At 50.8% G+C, this 18,063-nt stretch overlaps 1 protein-coding gene across 1 annotated transcript in view; it reads right to left on the bottom strand.

Annotated features, from left to right (window-relative positions):
• The window catches only part of COL6A2 (collagen type VI alpha 2 chain), a 32,500-nt gene extending 15,170 nt beyond the window's left edge, over positions 1-17,330 (bottom strand). The window contains 5 exon segments of the mRNA XM_030329887.1: positions 394-459; positions 1,162-1,182; positions 1,444-2,042; positions 2,173-2,312; positions 17,256-17,330. Of these exon segments, the coding sequence (XP_030185747.1) occupies positions 394-459; positions 1,162-1,182; positions 1,444-2,042; positions 2,173-2,284 (798 nt within the window). The 5' untranslated portion in view covers positions 2,285-2,312; positions 17,256-17,330.
• Between the last annotated feature and the right edge of the window lie 733 nt (positions 17,331-18,063).

Raw genomic sequence — 18,063 nt, 5'->3', positions numbered from 1 at the left:
GCCCCCCGAGGCCTCCCTCCCTCCTCGGCCTTCATCTATAACCTTTGACGTGAACTAGTGGTATTTCTGATACCCTGGTAGTGAGTGTTGTAAGAAAAATGGAAACCTGCCTATTTGACAGACGGCAGAAGTGGGTGCTTTGCATGAATTAGCAACCGCGTCACTACAGAAACCTGCTTCCGGTTTCGCTGCCGTGCTCGAGCTGGCTGCTTTACCAACCTCAGTACTAACAGAACTGTTCCTACTTTTCTCAAAACGCCATTTAAAAGGACGTAGATAAAAACTGAATTTTGGTACTTCTAAGGTCAGAAGCGTTGAGGCCATTCGCGGTGTGGTTGGTCCTGAATTTGGAGCTGAAGAGGCCAGGCCCGGGGGGCCGTGCAGGCGTCTTACCTTCTGTCCGCGGTAGCCCTTGGGGCCGGGAGGCCCGGGGATCTCCAGGCAGCTCACCTTGTAGCACTGAAACAAGAAGCAAGCGGCGTCCAGTAAGGCCCGGGTGGGAGGCCCACTGGGGGGTGGGGCGTGGCGAGCACGGGCTGGAGGCAGGAGCGGACTCGGGAGGTGCCTGGGAAGCCCAAGCCCACACACACTCTGGTCACGTTTGGGAAAACCGAGGCTGGGTTAAACAATGTCTGATCGTAGCCACTTATGCCTGCGTGTCAAACCACCGTGTTTGTGAGCAGCTGTTCTAGGAAGGGGCGTGTTTGCGGGAACCTCGCAGAGTGGGAAGCGACCGTTCCGGGCTGTGAGCTGGCGCTGAGGACGCACAGGGACAGGGGAGTGTCAGAGCCGAAGGTCCTGAGCCACACGGCACACGAGCCCCCTGCCCGTCCTGCTGGCCTGGCTCAGGTGGACAGAGCCCACCAGCGTGGAGGGCGACCCTGAGCCTTGGTCCTCATGGTGTGTGCTTGGTGGTGACCCTAATGCCCACCCCCGGGTTTAAACAGCCTGGTTTTGGACAGGAGCCCTTCATGCAGACTTAAGAGTCTCAGGCCCAAACGTGGAGCAGAGGGGCCTTGCTGCCTGGCCTCCGCTTGTCTGTCCTAGACGCCGGGGAGCACCAGGGGGCTGGCACGGGGGTAGTCCCTCCTGGGTCAGCGCCTCAGAGGCCCAGCGAGCAGCACCGGGCCAGGGCTGGCAGGAACGGTAAACGTCTCTCACCTCTCCATAGGCTTCATGTTTCTGCAGGAAAGACAGAGAAACCCTGCTTAGCTGAAGCTGCAGGTGGGGGCAGCATCGCATCTGGGTGGGAACACAGCACACTGGGGCAGGGGGAGACCCTGCCCGGGGCTTACCCTCTCCGGACGCCTCCCTCACAGATGGGTAAACTGAGGCCCGGAGCAGTGTATGGCCCGCCGCCGTCCCGGGTAAGTGGGTCCCAGGGCTCTGGCCCCCACCGTCCCCTCCTGGTGCCCCGCGGGTTAGGGTCAGGGAGCAGCTCACCATGACCTTGATGATGCGGTTGATGGTGTCCTGGTCGATCTCCGAGTCGGGCTGCATCGTGGCGTAGTTGTTGCGGTAGAGCTCCAAGGGCATGCTGGCGATGTCCCGAAGGCCCTGCTCGTTCAGCAGGTTCTGCCTGGGGGCCACGGCGAAGAGCCGGATGCCCTCCTCGCGGGCCCTCTCGGCCTGCAGCTTGATGCCCCCGCACGGGCTGCCGGTGACGTGGCCGTCGGTGATGACCACCGCGAAGTTGACCGCGCCCTTGCTCTTGTGCTGCCGGATCTCCTGGGTCATGTTGGCCAGCGCGCAGTCGGTGAAGGTGCCCCTGCGGAAGGACCGGATGCCCTGCAGGCTCCTGGTGAAGGAGGCCCGGTCGCTGTCGGGCGGGCTGAACACCTCCACCAGGTCGGAGAAGTGCAGGCCGCCGTAGCGCCAGCTCAGGACCACCTGGTCCAGGTAGGCCTCGTCCTGCAGCTGGCTGGTGAACTGCTTCACGAACTGCCGCATGTGGTCGAGCAGGCTGTCGGTGGGGGACTGCATGGTGATGCTCTCCGACGTGTCCAGCACGAAGTACACGTTGATGGGGCAGTCGGCCTTCTCTGGGGGGGCGGGGCACGCGTCACCGGCCCGCCCCGGGGGAGGGAGGCCCCGCGCCCGCGGGTTCCGGGCTCTGCCCCCACAGCGGCCCCCCTGCTGCCCACCCCGGGCCCCGGCCCCCGCGGCCAGTACCTGGGCAGTGGTTTCTGTCAGAGGTGCTGGGGCTGATGAGCTCCTGCTGCTGGGCACGGGGGGTCCCCAGGAGCCCCCAGAACAGGAGGGCGGAGCAGGGGCCCCGGAGCATCTTGGTAGCACCCACGCACTCTGGTGTCCTGCAACAGGGAGGAGCGGCCACTGCAGACGGCGCTCGCGGCTCGTGCCGCGGCACCCCTGCGGGCCCCTGGGGCCCTCCTCCCCAGGCGGTGGGAGCGGGCGGTGCGTGGGCTCAGGGAGACGCCCTCTTCCCTCGCCCTAGGCGGGGGCAGGCCGCACACATTTAGTGGGCTAAGAGACTGCGAGCTTTGGGCTTGGTTCTGGGTGGATTCAGACGCTCCTGTCTCTGCCCTGCGGGGCTGGGTGCACTAGGCGGATGGCGTGTTCTCGGAAACTGACGTGCCAGTGGCAGGCGTTGGTGACAACGAGCACGGTGCAGGGGCCCTGGGGGCGGGCAGGGCAGAGGGGTCAGTTGGGGTGACTGGGAGGAGGGGTAGCAGGGGAGGGGAGGAGAGGCCCAGGCTGGGGCAGGGTGGCCTTGGCAGTCGATGCCAGCCATCCCGCTGACCCCATGCTGACAGACCAGGGGGAGCGGCCTTGGGATGGGGTGGGGGGAATGAGAGGCGGACAGGCCCGGGGGGCTGGCAGGCGGTGAGTGCCAGGGTCCTGCTCTGTTGGGGGGACGGCGGCGCTGGATGGCGGGGGGTCCTTCCCCAGTGCGGCTCACCGTGTCCTGTCATGTCTTCGTGGGGACCGAGGCTTCCCTGCTGCTCGCTGCCCCTTGCAACCGGACAGATGGGGAGAGGGCCTAGGGCACGGGTGGGTGGCTGGGTGGCCTCTGGGGACCGGGAGGGAGAGGAAGGGGCTGGTTCTGGCGGGATTCGCACAACCTGGGTCACATAAACGCCTCGCTGCCTTTCAGGGCCCCCACAGCAGAGGGCGGACACAACGGAGAATGCTGCCCCAGCAGGGGCTCCTGGCCTACCAGTGGGGAGCACTGGTGGGCTGGGCCCCGGGGGCAGCTGGTGTAGGTTCCCTGGTGATGCCCCTCAGTGCATCACCTCTTTTGAGAGGAGGTGGATTTGGGCGGGGGGCAAGTTTGAGGTTCAAGGTCGCGTGGGTTGACGGTAAGAGGGGCTGGTCCTGGTAAAGTTGGGGGTGAACAGGACATGGCCCTGCCTCCCCAGCAAAGGTCATGGGCAGGTCAAGAGGCCATGACCCTGCAGGCAGAGGCTGTGACCCAGCAGGGCGGTGACGATTGCCCAGACTAAAGCAAGCCCAGTGGGTGTGCCAGGGAACCCAGGGGAGCTTCCTGCATGGGGTGCTGGATGTGCCCAGACGGAGGGGACTGGCTGGAGGAAGGCGAGCTCCTGGCTGAGGGAAGGCTCATTCAGGGGGGGCCGGGGGCAGCCCTTGGCTGAGGCGCGGGTCGGAACGGTGGCGTGAGGGGCAAGCGAGGGGCTTCCCGAAGAACCTGGAAGCCGGAGGAAGTCAGGCTGCATCAGTCAGAGCAAAGAGGTCCAGAGCCATCAACCACTGGTGACGGCCGCTGTGGTCGCTGTGGGACCTTGGCAGGGCAGGGTGGGGGCTGGGCAGGGCTGAGCACTGGGATGTGGGTGCAGCTCTGTCCTCTACGGCCCTCGCCCTGCTGCCCCCAGCCGGGGAGCCTTGAGTCCCATCCTGTCCTGTCTGCTATGGGAGGGGAGGGGTTGCTGAAGGACCGGGGGTTCTGTGCCCCGCTCGGCCCCGCTCTCCACGGGTGCACACACACTGCACAAACCACACATATCACGCACACCCACACACGTGCTACTGCACACACAATCAATTAAAAGAGGCGCCCATAATAAGGTGTTCTGGTGAAAAATCTTACTCTCAAATGAAACGAAGGATTAAAAAAGTCATCTACACAGGAGAAAACACAATAGCAGCAACAAAATACGTAAAGGACCTAAAGCAAAGAGTTATTTTGGCGTGTGGTGGGCAGCCTCCGGGGGGGCCGATGACTCCTGCCTCCTGGATCTCACGCTCTTCTGAAATCCTCACGCACTCGGCTGTCACTGGCCTGTGTGAGCTGTGGACAGTGTGTGACTTCCAAGATGAACTCACAGAAGGCATCACGGCTGGTGCCTGGCCCTCTCCCGGGTCACCCACTGGAGGGACGCCAACCGCCGTAACATGAAGACGCTCACGCGGCCTCTGCAGAAGCCCACGAGGGAGAACCGAGGCCTCCAGCCAACAGCCAGGTGAGCGAGCCACTGCAGAAACACATCCTCAGCCCAGTCAAGGCTTCATGTGAGCGGAGCCCTGGCCAATTCCCTGACTGTGACTGCAGCTCATCAGGGACCCTGGGCTAGAATCACCTGGCCAAGCCATTCCTGCATTCCTGACCCAAATAAACTATGACATAGCAAACGCTCACTGTTTTAAAGCCCTAAGTTTGGAGGTAATTTATTACACAGCAATAGATAACTAATTAAGGCATCAAACTCTTCCTCCACAATATCATAGACAGAAAAACAATGAGACCATAACTGCAGAATTTTGTGAAGAAACTAAAATGAACTAAAGATGTCTGTCTAGTCAACCTAGCTTTATGTAAAAGATAAAAGTTTCAGATGTGCAGGGGCTCACCTACATACCATTTCTAAAAAAATTCTGCAGACAACAGAGAAATGAGTAAGAGTAAATGAGAGAGCAAAGAAACCTGAGAAATACAGTAAAATATAAAAAATGAAGGAAAAAAGGGCCAGAAAGCACAATTAAATGCCAGAAACATCACATGGGCCAGTTGGGACAATATATGTGGATGCTTTAAATTCTTCCGTTAAAGACAAATATTCCCACACACCCCATGTTTACAAGAGCAGGATCAATAACGACCAAACTATAGAAAGAGCACAGATGCCCACTGGCTGATGGGTGGATAAAACAGATGTGGTTTCTGTACACAATGGAATATTACTGAGCCATCAAAAAGAATGAGATCTTGCCATTTGCAACAACACGGAAGGAGCTAGAGAGTGTTACGCTAAGTGAAATAAGTCAGGCAGAGGAAGACAAATATCATATGACTTCACTCATATGTGGAATTTAAGAAACAAAACAAACAAAGGGAGTAAAAAAGAGATAAACCTAAAAACAGGCTCTTAATATAGAGAGCAAACTGATGGGTACCAGAAGGCAGGTGGATGGGGGATGGGTGAAATAGGTGACGGGGATGAAGAGGTACAAACTTCCAGTTATAAAATAAATGAGTCATGGGGACGGACAGCGTAGCATGCACTTCCATGATAACGTCGCGTGGTGACAGGTGGTGACCACGCTAACGGGGGGGGGGGGGGGTGGCGGATACAGCTGAATGTATAGAATTGTCGAATCACTAGGCTGTACACCTGAAAGTAATCTAGTATTACGTGTCAATTATACTTCAATAAAAAAAGAGAGAAAAGAAAAGAAAAATATTCCTAAATTGGATCAAACAATGAAACCTGTCTGATGAGGTTTACACGGGAGTGACACTAGATAGACTGTCACAGATGGTGCAGAGAAACTCAGGGCAGGTGAGCACAGAGAGGAAGACGGTGGGGCCACATCGTGGGGCCAGTCTAAATTGAGACAGAAGGGTGAGGGATGGCGCCAAGAAAAAGATGAAGGCTGCTATCTGATAATGAGTCTATCGGATTTCGTAGCACAAAATTATATACAGCAAAAGTGGTGAAAAATCAAAGAAAAAGCTGACAAGCCAATTATTAATAGAAGACTTTATCTCAGCTTTCAAAGTTCTTGATAGATCACATAAACAATAACAAAAAAGAGGATCTGAATGTCATGTTTTGTAAAACTCTGGTAGTAACAAGTATGGAATATGTATTTTCTAAACATTAGGATTTGGATAATGTGCATAGAACAGACACACACGTACCTAGATCTATCTTTGAAACCTACAAGTAGGGAATGTATGTTCTTTTAAAAGTTTTAGAAAATTCATTTCTAGAGCGACCACAGATCAGCTTTAATTAATTTAAAAAACAATTAGAAATTGTAAGGATCAAATTCTCTGAACCACAATGCAAAACCAGTCACTAGTAAGACACACACACAAAAATATTAAAGCATCTGGAAATTGAAAAAATTCTCTCTTGCTAAAACGACATAGGAATTAGTGACAACAGTGTTATGTATCAAAACAAATATTAAAAGGTCAAAGCTGTAACTGCAGGACAATATGTAGCCTTAGATGCTTTATGTTGTAAGATGGAAAATTAGTGTAACAAATTAGACAGTTAAAGAAGCTAAGGGCAGAAGTAAATTAACAAAATGAATCTCAAGAAAATAAGAGAAAGAAAATAATAAGAAATAAACCAATTGATTACAAAACAACAGTAGAACTATAAATACACCTAAGAGCTGGTTCTTTGGAAAAGTCAATAAAGTAGAAAAATTTAATCAAAAATAAAAATGATGAGGCACGGATATAGTAATACAAGAATTTAGGAATGAGTAAAATAATGTAGTGATGGATGAAGAAGGTTTTGAAGGAGCATACCACGTGCAGCTCTAAGCTAACAGTACGAAAGACCATGCTCTGGAAGAGTCTGAGGAGAGGTGCGGAACTGATGGGACTCCGCCCCAGAAGGGGGCACGCCCCTAGGGTTCTGGCCCACATGGATTTGGGTCTTCAAGGACAAATGCTTCTCTGCCTGTTCCAAAACATAAAAAGATAAGCTTTTCAATTCATTTTTAAATTTGGAAAAGCCAGAGGCCAAAAATTGATCAAGGAAGTCCCTAAAGGAACTCTATAGGCAAATCTCACTTTTAAACACAGTTGCAAAAATCCTAACAGAGACTAGACAATAAAGTCCAGAAGCATGTTAAGGATGACTGTACCAAAGCTAGACGAAGTTAGTTTAGAAATACGATGATGCGACACTACAAAGCATATTAACATGAAGCACATTAATATAAAAAGAAAATCATGTCACTGCTTTAAGGAGCCCAGAAACATCCATTTCTGACTGAAAAAAAAAAAAAGGCAAACTCCATAAGAAATCTAGGAGTTGAATTAACATTACAAAGCATATAAATTTAAAATCAACAAACAATATCGTATTTTATACAAAAACTAAAATAGGCGTCCTTATCTTTGTAGGGCACAGATTCCTTCAAGAATCTGGACCATTCCATGTGACACAAATGCACAGATGCCCATGTACAGAAATCACACCTTTCATGAACTCAGGGAGTCCATCCATGGACCTGACCCCAGATTAAAAATTCCTGCACTCAGGGGTGCCTGGGGGCGCTCAGTCGGTTGAGTGTCCAACTTCAGTTCAGGTCAGGATCTCGTGGTTCGTGAGTTCGAGCCCCACGTCGGGCTCTGTGCTGACAGCTTGGAGCCTGGAGCCTGCTTCGGATCCTGCGTCTCCCTGTCTCTCTGCCCCTCCCCCACTAGTTCTCTCTGTCTCTCAAAAATAAATAAAGGTTAAAACAACAACAGCGACCACGACAAAAACCTCCTGCGCTCAAACAACGCCCGCAGACAAACAGACAAGACAAAAACCCCTCTGGTTTTCAGTGTTGTGTTGGAAGCCAATGCAATCGGACCATAAGAAGAAATAAAGTATAAATCTTGGAAAGGGAAGAGATGGAAAGTGCCCTCGCTAAAGACGGGACTGTCCACCCGGAAAACCCAATAAAATCAATTGTAAAAAGTTTACGGGAAGGCGGGGGAGGTTCAGTGAGGCAGTTATAAGAAAAATATATACGAAAGGCTGTCAATTTTCTTCTGTCGGCAACAACTAGTGAGGAAATCCAATGGAAAAAGCACTATTTACATTAGCAAGAAAAGCAATGTAAATCTAAGGAGTGAACTTCAGAATCTAAGAATGTGCAGGACTCATTAAACAGACTCAAAAAAAATTTCTAAGGAACACACAGGAGAGACAAACCTTGTTTCTGGATGAGAAACACAGTATTTAAGAATACCAGTTCTTTCTTTTTTTATTTTTTAAGTTATTTTTTTAAATATAATGTATTGTTAAGTGGGCTAACATACAGTGTGAACGGTGCGCTCTTGGGTTTGGGGGTAGATCCCGGTGCTTCATCACTTACACACAACCCGGCGCTCATCCCAAACAGCGCCCTCCTCAGTGCCCATCACCCATTTTCCCCTCTCCCCCGCATCCCCATCAACCCTCAGTTTGTGCTCTGTATTTAAGAGTCTCTAATGGTTTGAGAATATCAGTTATTTCCAACCGGATCTACAGCTGAATGTAATTTTGACTAGAATCTCCAGGAAACATTTTTGCTTCGTGCCTGCCGACATGTTGACAAAAAGAACCCGAGGCAGAAAGAATAAAGGGTGGCCGAGAGCAACAAAAGACACAGGGTAACGAGGAGAGTTGTGCTATCAAGGGCTCGTGCAGCGATCCGGCACTTATGGTTTGGTGGTGGACTGCGCCAACAGGCCACCCGGCAAGCAACGGGCCACGCCGCACGGAACTGGGCTGAGACTGGCCCTTCCGCGCAGCGACGGGGTCCTGGGCCAGGGCTCCCCGACGTGATGAGAAACGGGCGTAGTCTCGCCTGGACCCAGATAAATCCCAGAGGTGAGTGCGAAACAGACTAAGAAGCCTTTGGGGAAAACATGGAAAGAATGAGACGACGAGGGAATAATATCTCCTACGATCGCCGTGCACCAGACGCCACGCTACCTCTCCTCACGCAACACGACCGCCCTCGGGCACTGGTACCCTGACGGTCCCCGCCTCCCAGTGAGGAGACGGAGACCAAGTGGAGGCAACTTGTCCAGGATGCTCAGCCAAGAGCTGAGGTCCAAAGCCAGGCGGCACGGCTCGGGGTCCACTCTCTTGATAACTGGACTCCCGCAGGGGACCTTCCTCACAGCACAAATGTGAGCAGCCCTGGGACAGACCAAGAGCCAGACAACAGTCTTTCCAAGATTCCATATTTTTCTGAAGTTTACTTACTTATGTATGTATTTATTCATTTAGAGTGAGGGAACACATGTCAGTGGGGGAGGGGCAGAGAGCGAGAGAGAATCCCAAGCAGGCTCCATGCTGACAGCATGGAGCCCAATGAGGGGCTCGATCCTGCAAATCATGAGATCATGATCTGAGCCCAAACCAAGAGTCAGATGCTTAACCGACTGTGCTTAACCGTCGGTTAAGCAAGAGACTGATGCTTAACTGACCGCTTAACCCAGGTGCCCCAAGATTTCATATTTTTAAGGTTTAAAAATTTTGATGGCCTGCTATTAGGTGTGCAATGTTTATAACTATTACAGTTTCTTGCTCTATTGAAATTTTTATTAACATATAATGTCTTTTGTCTCTTGTAACTGTTTTTGACTTAAAGTCCATTTTACCAGACATTAGTACAGCCACCCTGCTCTCTTTTGGTTCTGAATTGCATGGAATAACTTTTCCATCCTTTCACTTTTTTTTTTAATGGTTATTTATTTTTGAGACAGTGAGGGTGAGAGGGGGAGGGGCAGACAGAGAGGGAGACAGAGGATCTGAAGCTGGGTCTGCGCTGACAGCACAGAGCCCAATGCGGGGCTCAAACTCACAAACTGTGAGATCATGGCCTGAGCCAAAGTCAGACGCTTAACCAACTGAGCCACCCAGGAGCCTCCTCCATCCTTTGACTTTTAACCTACTTGTGTCCCTGGATGTAATGTGAGTCTCTTTTACACAGCTGACCCTTGAAAAGTGCGAGGGTCAGGGACGCCGACCCCCCGCTCCCCACACTGTGTAAAACTTTCGACTCCCCCCAGACTTAACTGCTAATAGCCTACTGTTGGCTGGAAGCCTTATTGATAATAGAGAGTCGATTAACACTTACCGTGTATGTTATACGTATTACAGATTCTAATGCTACAGTAAGCTAGAGAAAAAAACGTTAAGAAAATCATATGGAAGAGAAAATACATTTATAGTACCGTAGTGCAGAAAATCTGCACGTAAGTAGGCCTGCACAGTTCAAACTCAGGTTCAAGGGTCGGCTGCAGTTGGATCGTGTTTGTTTATAATCCATTCTGCCAGTCTCTGTCTTTTGATTGGAGAGTGTAATCTGTTTACAATTAATGTAACTACTGATAAGGAGAGACCCACTTCCGTCCTTTTGCTATTTGTTTTCTATATACCTTATAGCTTTTTGTTTCTCATTTTCTGCATTACGACTTTTTCTGTGTTTAGTTGATTTTTGTAGTGAAACATTTACATTCTTTCCTCATTTCTCTTTGTGTATATTCTTTAGGTATCTATGGTTACCAGGGGGATTACATTTAACATCCTAAAGTTACAACATGCTAATTTGAATTTATATCAGCTTTACTTCAGTATTATACAAAACCTCTGCTCCTTTACAAGCTCTACCCCATCACTTTCAGTTACTGATGTCAAAAAACTACGTTTTTATACATCGTGTGTTCAAAACATAACAAAATATTATTTTTAATGCGTTAGTTTCTTAAGTTATGTAGAAAGCAAAATGTGGAATTACTGTTGTTACTATAACATTAGCTTTTATAATTGCTCATGTGTTTATCTTCACTGAGATCTTTATTTCTCCATCTGGCTTCAAGTTACTGTCTAGAGTCCTTCCATTTCACCCTGGAGGACTCCCTTGGGTGTTTCTTGAAGGTCAGGTCTAGCAGTAACAAATTCCCTCAGCTTCTGTTTATCTGAGAATGTTTTAATTTTCCCCTCACTTTTGGAGGACAGTTTTGCTAGATATAGAATTTTTGGGTGACAGTTTTTTTTTTTCTTTTAGCATTTTGAATATCATCAGCCCACTGCCTCTGGTCTCCCAAGTTTCTGATGAGAAATCTGTGGGTAATCTTATTGAGGACACGTGGATATCATGAGTCACGTCTCCTGCTTATTTCAAAAATTTCTTTGTCTTGGTTTTTTGATAGTTTGATGACAATGAGTCTCAGTGTGAGTCTCTTTGAATTTATCCTACCTGGAGTTCATGGAGCTTCTTGGATTTTATGTTCATGTCTTTATCAAACTTGGAAGTTTTGAGCCATTATTTCTTCAAATACTTTTCCTGCCTGCTTCTCTCTCTCCTCTCCTTCTGGGACTCCCACACTGTGCATGCTGGTCCTTTAGGCTCGTTCACTTTTCTTTGATCTTTTTTATTTATGTTCCTCAGACTCAATAGTTTGCACTGTCCTATCTCCAACTTCCCTGGCTCTTTCTTCTGTCTGCTCAAGTCTGCCTTTGAATTCTTCTAGGGAAGTTTTCATTTTAGTTATTGTACTTTTCAGCTCCTTTATTTCTTTTTGAATTCTATATAGATATCTCTTTATTGGTATTTCCTTTTTTTTCAGACATTGTTTTCTTGATTTCTTTAATGCTTTCCTCTAGTTTTTTTGAGTGTTTTTAAGATGGTTGTGTTTAGGTCTGCCTAGTAGATCCACCATCAGGTCTTTTTCAGGGTTAGTTTCTGTTGGTCTATGTTTTTTTTTTCCCTTTGAACAGGCCATACTTTCCTGTTTCTTTGTATGATTTGTGATTTTTTTTTTTGTTGAAAACTGGACATTTGAATCTAATGATGTGATATGTCTGGAAATCAGATTCTCCTTCCCCAGGGCTTGCTGTTTGGTTTTGATTGTTATAGGCCATCTTCGTGCCAAGGATCAGCCTGAAGTGTAAGTAAGAGGTATTCTCAGGTGTTTCCTGACCCCACACCTTCCCTGAACATGTTCACTGCCCACCTAATTCCCCTCTATATGCAGCTGCATTCTAATGCCCTACTCTTCAATGTCTGGCTCCCCCAAAAAGAAAGAGAAAAGTGAATAGGGAAAAAAAAGTGGCCATACTTTAAATCCCCTGTAAGTAAATTCAGCCAGAGAAGGAAGGGATGGGGACTTGCAATGATGGGAGGAAAGGAAACAATAATGGCAGCCTCAATGGTTTAAGAAGAAAATATCACAGAAAGTAGCTTCTCTGTACACCAACAAATTGGATAGCCTTGGGTAAATGGACAAATTCCTAGAAACACAAAACCTACAAACCATGAAGAAACAGAAATTCCGAACAGATCTATAACTAGTAACGACATTGAATAAGGAACTGAAAACCTCCTGACAAAGAAAAGCCCTGAACCTGATGGCTTCGCTGGTGAATTCTACCAAACATTAAAGAAGAACTAACACCAGCACTTCTTAAACTTTTCAAAAAAAGTTGAAGAGGAGGGAATATTCTCTTACTCATTCTATGACATCAGCATTATGCTGATCCAAAGTCAGACAAAGATACTACAAGAAAAGAAAATAGAGACCAGTAATCCTATTGAACATTGACACAAAAATCCTCCACAAAGTATTACCAAACAGAATTCAATAGGATAGTAAAAGGATTAAATACCATGAGCAAGTGGGATTCATTCCTGCAATGCAAGTATAGTTCAACATCTGAAAATTGACCAGTGTAATATAACCCACATGACATCTCAATGCAGAAAAATCTTTTGATAAAATTTAATATCCTTTCACGATAGGAACACCCCAAAACTAGGAATAGAAAGAACCCATCTCAATATAACAAAAGCCATATATGAAAATTGACTTGGATATACATGTTCATGGATTGGAAGACAATATTAAGTTGAGTGGTATTGATGTCAATACCACTCAAAATGATTTATAAATTTAATTCAATCTCTATCAAAATCCAAATGATGATTTTTGCAGAAATAGAAAAAAACATTCTAAATCCATAAGAAATCTCAAGGGACCCTGAATAACATAAACAATCTTAAAAGAGAAGACCAAAGCTGGAGGACTCACACTTCCTCATTTCAAAACTTGCTACAAAGCTATAGTAATGAAAACAGTGTGGTACTGGCATAAAGACAGACATATAGACCTGTGGAATAGAGTCCAGGAATAATCCTTGCATATATATTCAAGTACTTTTCAACAAAGATGTCATGACCATTCAGTGGGGTTAAAGAGAGTTCTTTTCAACAAATGGTGCTGGTGCAGTGAAAAATGAGTATCCACAAGCAAAAGAACGAAGTTGGGCCCTTACCTAACACCAGACACAAAAATTAACTCAAAGTGGATCCATGATCTAGATATAAGACCTAAATCTATAAAACTTAGAAGAAACGTGGGGCAAAACCTCACAACATTGCAGTTGGCAATGATTTCTTGGCTGTGACACCAAAAGCATAAGCCACTTAAGGAAAAATAGACAAACTGAATTTTCTGAAAAATAAAACATTTTGTGTATGAAAAGATACTATCCACAGAGTCAAAAGGCAACCCTACAGAATGGGAAAAAGTCTTTGCAAATTGTACATGTGGTAAGGGATTAAAGTCCCGAATAGATAGAGAACTTCTAAAACTCAACAACAAAAAAAAACCAAACAACTTGACTCAAAAATGGATGAAGGACTTGAATAGAAATTTCTCCAAAGAAGATATACAAATGGCCAATGAGCACATGAAAAGATGCTCAACGTCATGAATCATTAGAGAAGCACATACCAAAATTCTAAGGATATCACCTCATACTCATTAGGACGGCTAAGATTTAAAAAACCCCAGGAAATAACACATGTTGGAGGATGTGGAGAAATTGGAATTATTGGCTGGAATGTAAAACAGAAGAGCCTCTGTGGACAACGGTACGGTGGTTCCTCAAAAAAAAAAAAAGATAAAATTACAATATGATCCAGCAATTCCATTTCTGGCTATATACCACCCCCCAAATCAAAAGCCGGGTCTCAAAGAGATATCTGAACACCCATCTTCATTGTTCACGTTAGTGATTACTCCCAATAGCTAAAACATGAAAACAACCCAAGTGTCCACCTGCATCACTTGAATGGATAACCACAGTGCAAGCACAGAATATAGTGCAGTATATTCACACAGTGCAGTATTATTCAGCCTTAAAGAGAAAGGAAATTCTGTCACCTGCCACAACATGGATGAACCTTGAGGATACAGTATGTTCAGTGAAATACGCCAGTGACAAAAAAACAAATACTGTAAGATTTCAATTATATGAGGGACTTAGAATATTGAAAAAATCATAGACAGAAAGTAGAACGGTGGCTGCCAGGGACTGGGGACGGGAAAGGGGAGTTAGTGTTTAATGGGTACAGGGTTTCAGTTTTTCGAGAGGAAAGGAATTTCAGAGACGGATGGAGGTGATCATGTACCTAATGCCACTGAGCTCCACACTTAAAAATGGTTACGACAATAAGCTTTATGTTATGTGTATTTTACCGTAGTTTTTAAAAACTGGGGGGAAAAGTTCTTACAAACTAGTAAAACTGAGCACCCATTAGGAACACGGGGAAACCACAACCAGCCAAATGGTCAGTAATCAAAAGCTGTCGAAGGCACAGGAATCGAGGCCCTATAGACAGACCAACAGTGCGCCGCTCCTCACCCAAGAGACCGGCATGTGAGAAAACCAAAACAAACCGAACAGCAATCCTGCCCGTTGTGGAGAATGCCAGCGTCCTTCCCCACTTGCCCGGTGCGTATCTGACGGGAAGCCTGAAAGCCTTGACACTTGTCAGAGCTTTTGACCCAGAGCCGCTCTCCCAGCAGCAGGGGCCCCTCACCACTGGATCCCCACCTCCACCTGCTTATTACAGCGGCTGCAATGGGCCACCACGAGGCTCACACACTGTGTGGCGTGGAGCGTTGACATGTTTTAGGTCACCCGGGAGCGTGTGTGTACCGTCCGTGGAGAATGTCGCTTCACGACACGGCCCAATGCCAGCCCTCGCCCCTCGGGTGGGGGTTGGGCTCCCCCAGGTGCTGCTCAATGAGCAGCATCCCATGATCCTTGCCTCTTTGCAGGTGCACCCCACACCAGGGTCCCCCCTTCACTTTGCACAAACGTGTGAAAGAAGCCAGAGAAGGGACTGATCCACTGCAATGTGGAAAGAATCAAACTATTTGTGGTTTTCTTAATCATAAGAACTAAGTTCTTCCGGCATCACAAAGCATTCTGTAGGTGCAAACGTGGTCTTCCCACACTCTGCACCCGGAGACCCTTGGCAGCCCTGGCAGTGAAGAGGGCAGGTACTACTATTAAGCCCAGCCTGGTCCTACAGATGAGAAGATGCTGGCTGGGGAGGAGGGTGGGCCGGCCCACAGCCGCTGCCGAGGCCCCAGCTCCTTCTCCTCGGCACTGGCCGTCCCTCCTCCGACCTGGCCCATCCCAGGGTGCTCATCTGAAGGCCCCCCTGCTGCCCACAGCTCGCGGAAACACAGAGCCACCCTTCTGGCCAGTGACGCCGAGTCCGCTGCATGTCATATGCACTGGCCGGGGCCGGGGCCCGGGCTGCGCCCAACCTGGTGGCCCAGTGGCAGGAGCCCTACCTACTCTGTCCCTGCACGGTGCCTTCCCTAACCGCTGTGCCCAACGACGGCCCCCGCCCTGCTGCGGACTTTGTCAGCCTCCCGGGTTTCTTTCATTAGCACATGGTGGCAGCGTCACGGTGGCCAGCAGGGCCCAGCGGCGCATCGATTCCTGAGTCTGCCAATGGGCCACACCTGGGACTCTTGTGCCCACCTCCTCCAGCCTGGCCTGGGAGACTCCAGGTCACATATGCCCGGGGCTCCTGCCTCCGCTCCCCCCACCCCACTCTCCTGCCTCTGAATAACGTCAGGAAGGCAGACCGCGTCCCTCCTCAGAGCCCCAAAGGCCTGTCCTGCCTCCTGGCCTGGTGAGATGAGGCTGGGAATAAACCCCAAAAGGCTTTCTTGTTGTTGTTAAACAAATGTAAGATTATCCCCGGACCAGAACTCCTTTATTGCAAGAAAAAACCCCGCGAATCTGTGGATCTCCAGCTTCCTTCTTCTTGGGCATTAATCTAAAAATGAGGTTCCTTTTCTTGGGGACAGCTGGGTAGACAGAAGGTATGGGTGCTGGAGCTGGTGATTTTCTCCCTGGGTACGGGGCGGGGGGGGGGCGGGGGTGGTGGTGGTGGTGGTGGTGGTGATATGCCCTGTGGCACACCTGAGGCACCACGCCCTGCTGGTTTTTGTGTTGTTAGTATCAGAGACCTCTCAGTTGACCCCCCCACCCCTACCCTAAAGCCTTGCTCTAAGGGTGCTGGGACCCCAGGGCCCTATTAAACTGGATGAGGAGTCCTGGGAGGGTGTGGGGTCTGGCCCAGCAAGGGGGCCGTCACAGGCGCCATCAGCCAGGACTCCTACTTCTGCAGCCCCCTGCTTAGTCTCACCCGGCACACTTTGGTGGGCAGCGGGGCTGGAGAATGCGGGTGGGCCACCTCCAGCCTCAGAGGAATGGGGGGCAGGCTAGGCTCTTGCTGATTCTAGAGTGAGGGTGGGGGGGTGACCTGTCCTCTCCACTAGAGTATCAGGGACCCTTTGTCACCTGAAGAGTGCCTGGGGGGCCCTGGAGAGCTCATTCTGGACCTGGCAGCTCCTTCCAGAAGGAGGAGGAACAGGCTCTCCCTCTTGAGCCCAGAGGAGAGGGACCAGCCCCGCTGGAGACCCGGTGCGGGTTCCAAGGCAGAGGGGCTGGTCTTCCCGTGGGGGTGACTTGGGCTCCTCAGCCCTCTGAATGTGATCTCTAGGCCAGAGATAAAACCAAACTCCCAGGAAGCAGCCAGGGGTCCGCCTGCACACGCTGAGCCCCTGGGGGCTATTTGGTGAGGAGGTGACCGCGAGGTCTCCCCCCGCTGTCCCAGCAGCCAAGCCCGGAAGCCGCAGAGTCTTCGTAGGAGCCCGGAAATGGAGGAATCCCTCCCAAACCCCTCAGCTCTGCCCCAGAAGGTGCCAAAGAGGGGGCGGCCAGACGAGTCCCTCCCCCGGTCCCCACCGCGTCCTAAGCAGCGGGCGTGGGGAGCTCGGAGGGAGGGCAAGCAGCTGGAACGGGGGTCGCCAGGCCCGCGCGCCCCCGGCCCCCCGGCCCCCCGCGAGGAGCTCGCTCGCCACCGCCACCGGGGAGGCCAGCCGGCCGGCGGGTCCCAAGGCGCCCGCGCGCGGCCGCGGCTCCAGGCGGGTGCCGGGCCGGCCGAGCGGCGCTTACCTGACCCCGGAGCGCGCGGGGCGCCCTCGCCGGACACGTCTCGAGGAGCTCCGGGTGCTGGCGGCCGCGACGCGGGCTCCGAGCGGGCGAGAGGGAGGGGTCCGCGGCGGGGGCCGCCCACTTTATACGCCTCCCGCCGCCCGCCAGGGCCGCGCCCCGACGCCCCGACAGCGCGGACAGCGGGAGGCGCTGCGGCCCCGCGGATGGCGGGGGACCAGGGGTGGGAAGTGAGGGCCCTGGGGTGGGGGCATGTAGGGTCGGAGGGGTGGACTGGGGGGCGGGAAGTGAAGAGGGCGCGGTGGGGAGGAAGGGACGGGGGTGCAGTGTGGCGGGGGGCCGGAGGGGGGCCGGGAGGACGGAGGGTTGGAGGGGGACACGGGGGGGGGGGGGGCCCTGCTGGAAACAGGGCGTGGCCGGGGCGCGGGCGCTGCCACCTCTCCTTGAACTGGTCCGAAGCCCCCGCCCCAGCGGTCCTCACAGCCCTCCGCGCCGCCCAGTCCACACCCGTCCACACCTGGACCACACTGAGGCAGCTGCTTGGACTTCACGCCCGGCCTGGCTGCCTGCTGCCGCTGCCGGATTTCCAGGCCGAGCTGACCTGGGAGATGGGGAGCCGCGCCCTGCACCCGGAGTGGTGGGAGGCACCGGGGACTCGCCCCTGGACGGCGCCAAGGGGTCCCCATTCTCCGTGTCCCCCTTGCTCAGGCTTAGCCTGACCTAGCCTGGTCTGGGAACACGCAGCCCCTGCCACCCTGCGAGTCAGAATGTGTTTCTGCGCCGTGGGCTCCCGCCTCCCCGGGGCCCGAGA

The sequence above is a fragment of the Lynx canadensis genome, chromosome C2, assembly GCF_007474595.2.
Source record: "Lynx canadensis isolate LIC74 chromosome C2, mLynCan4.pri.v2, whole genome shotgun sequence".
In the NCBI taxonomy this organism is placed as follows: domain Eukaryota; kingdom Metazoa; phylum Chordata; class Mammalia; order Carnivora; family Felidae; genus Lynx; species Lynx canadensis.
Note: the sequence above shows the minus strand (reverse complement) of the source record. Positions and strands in the feature narration are given on the sequence as shown.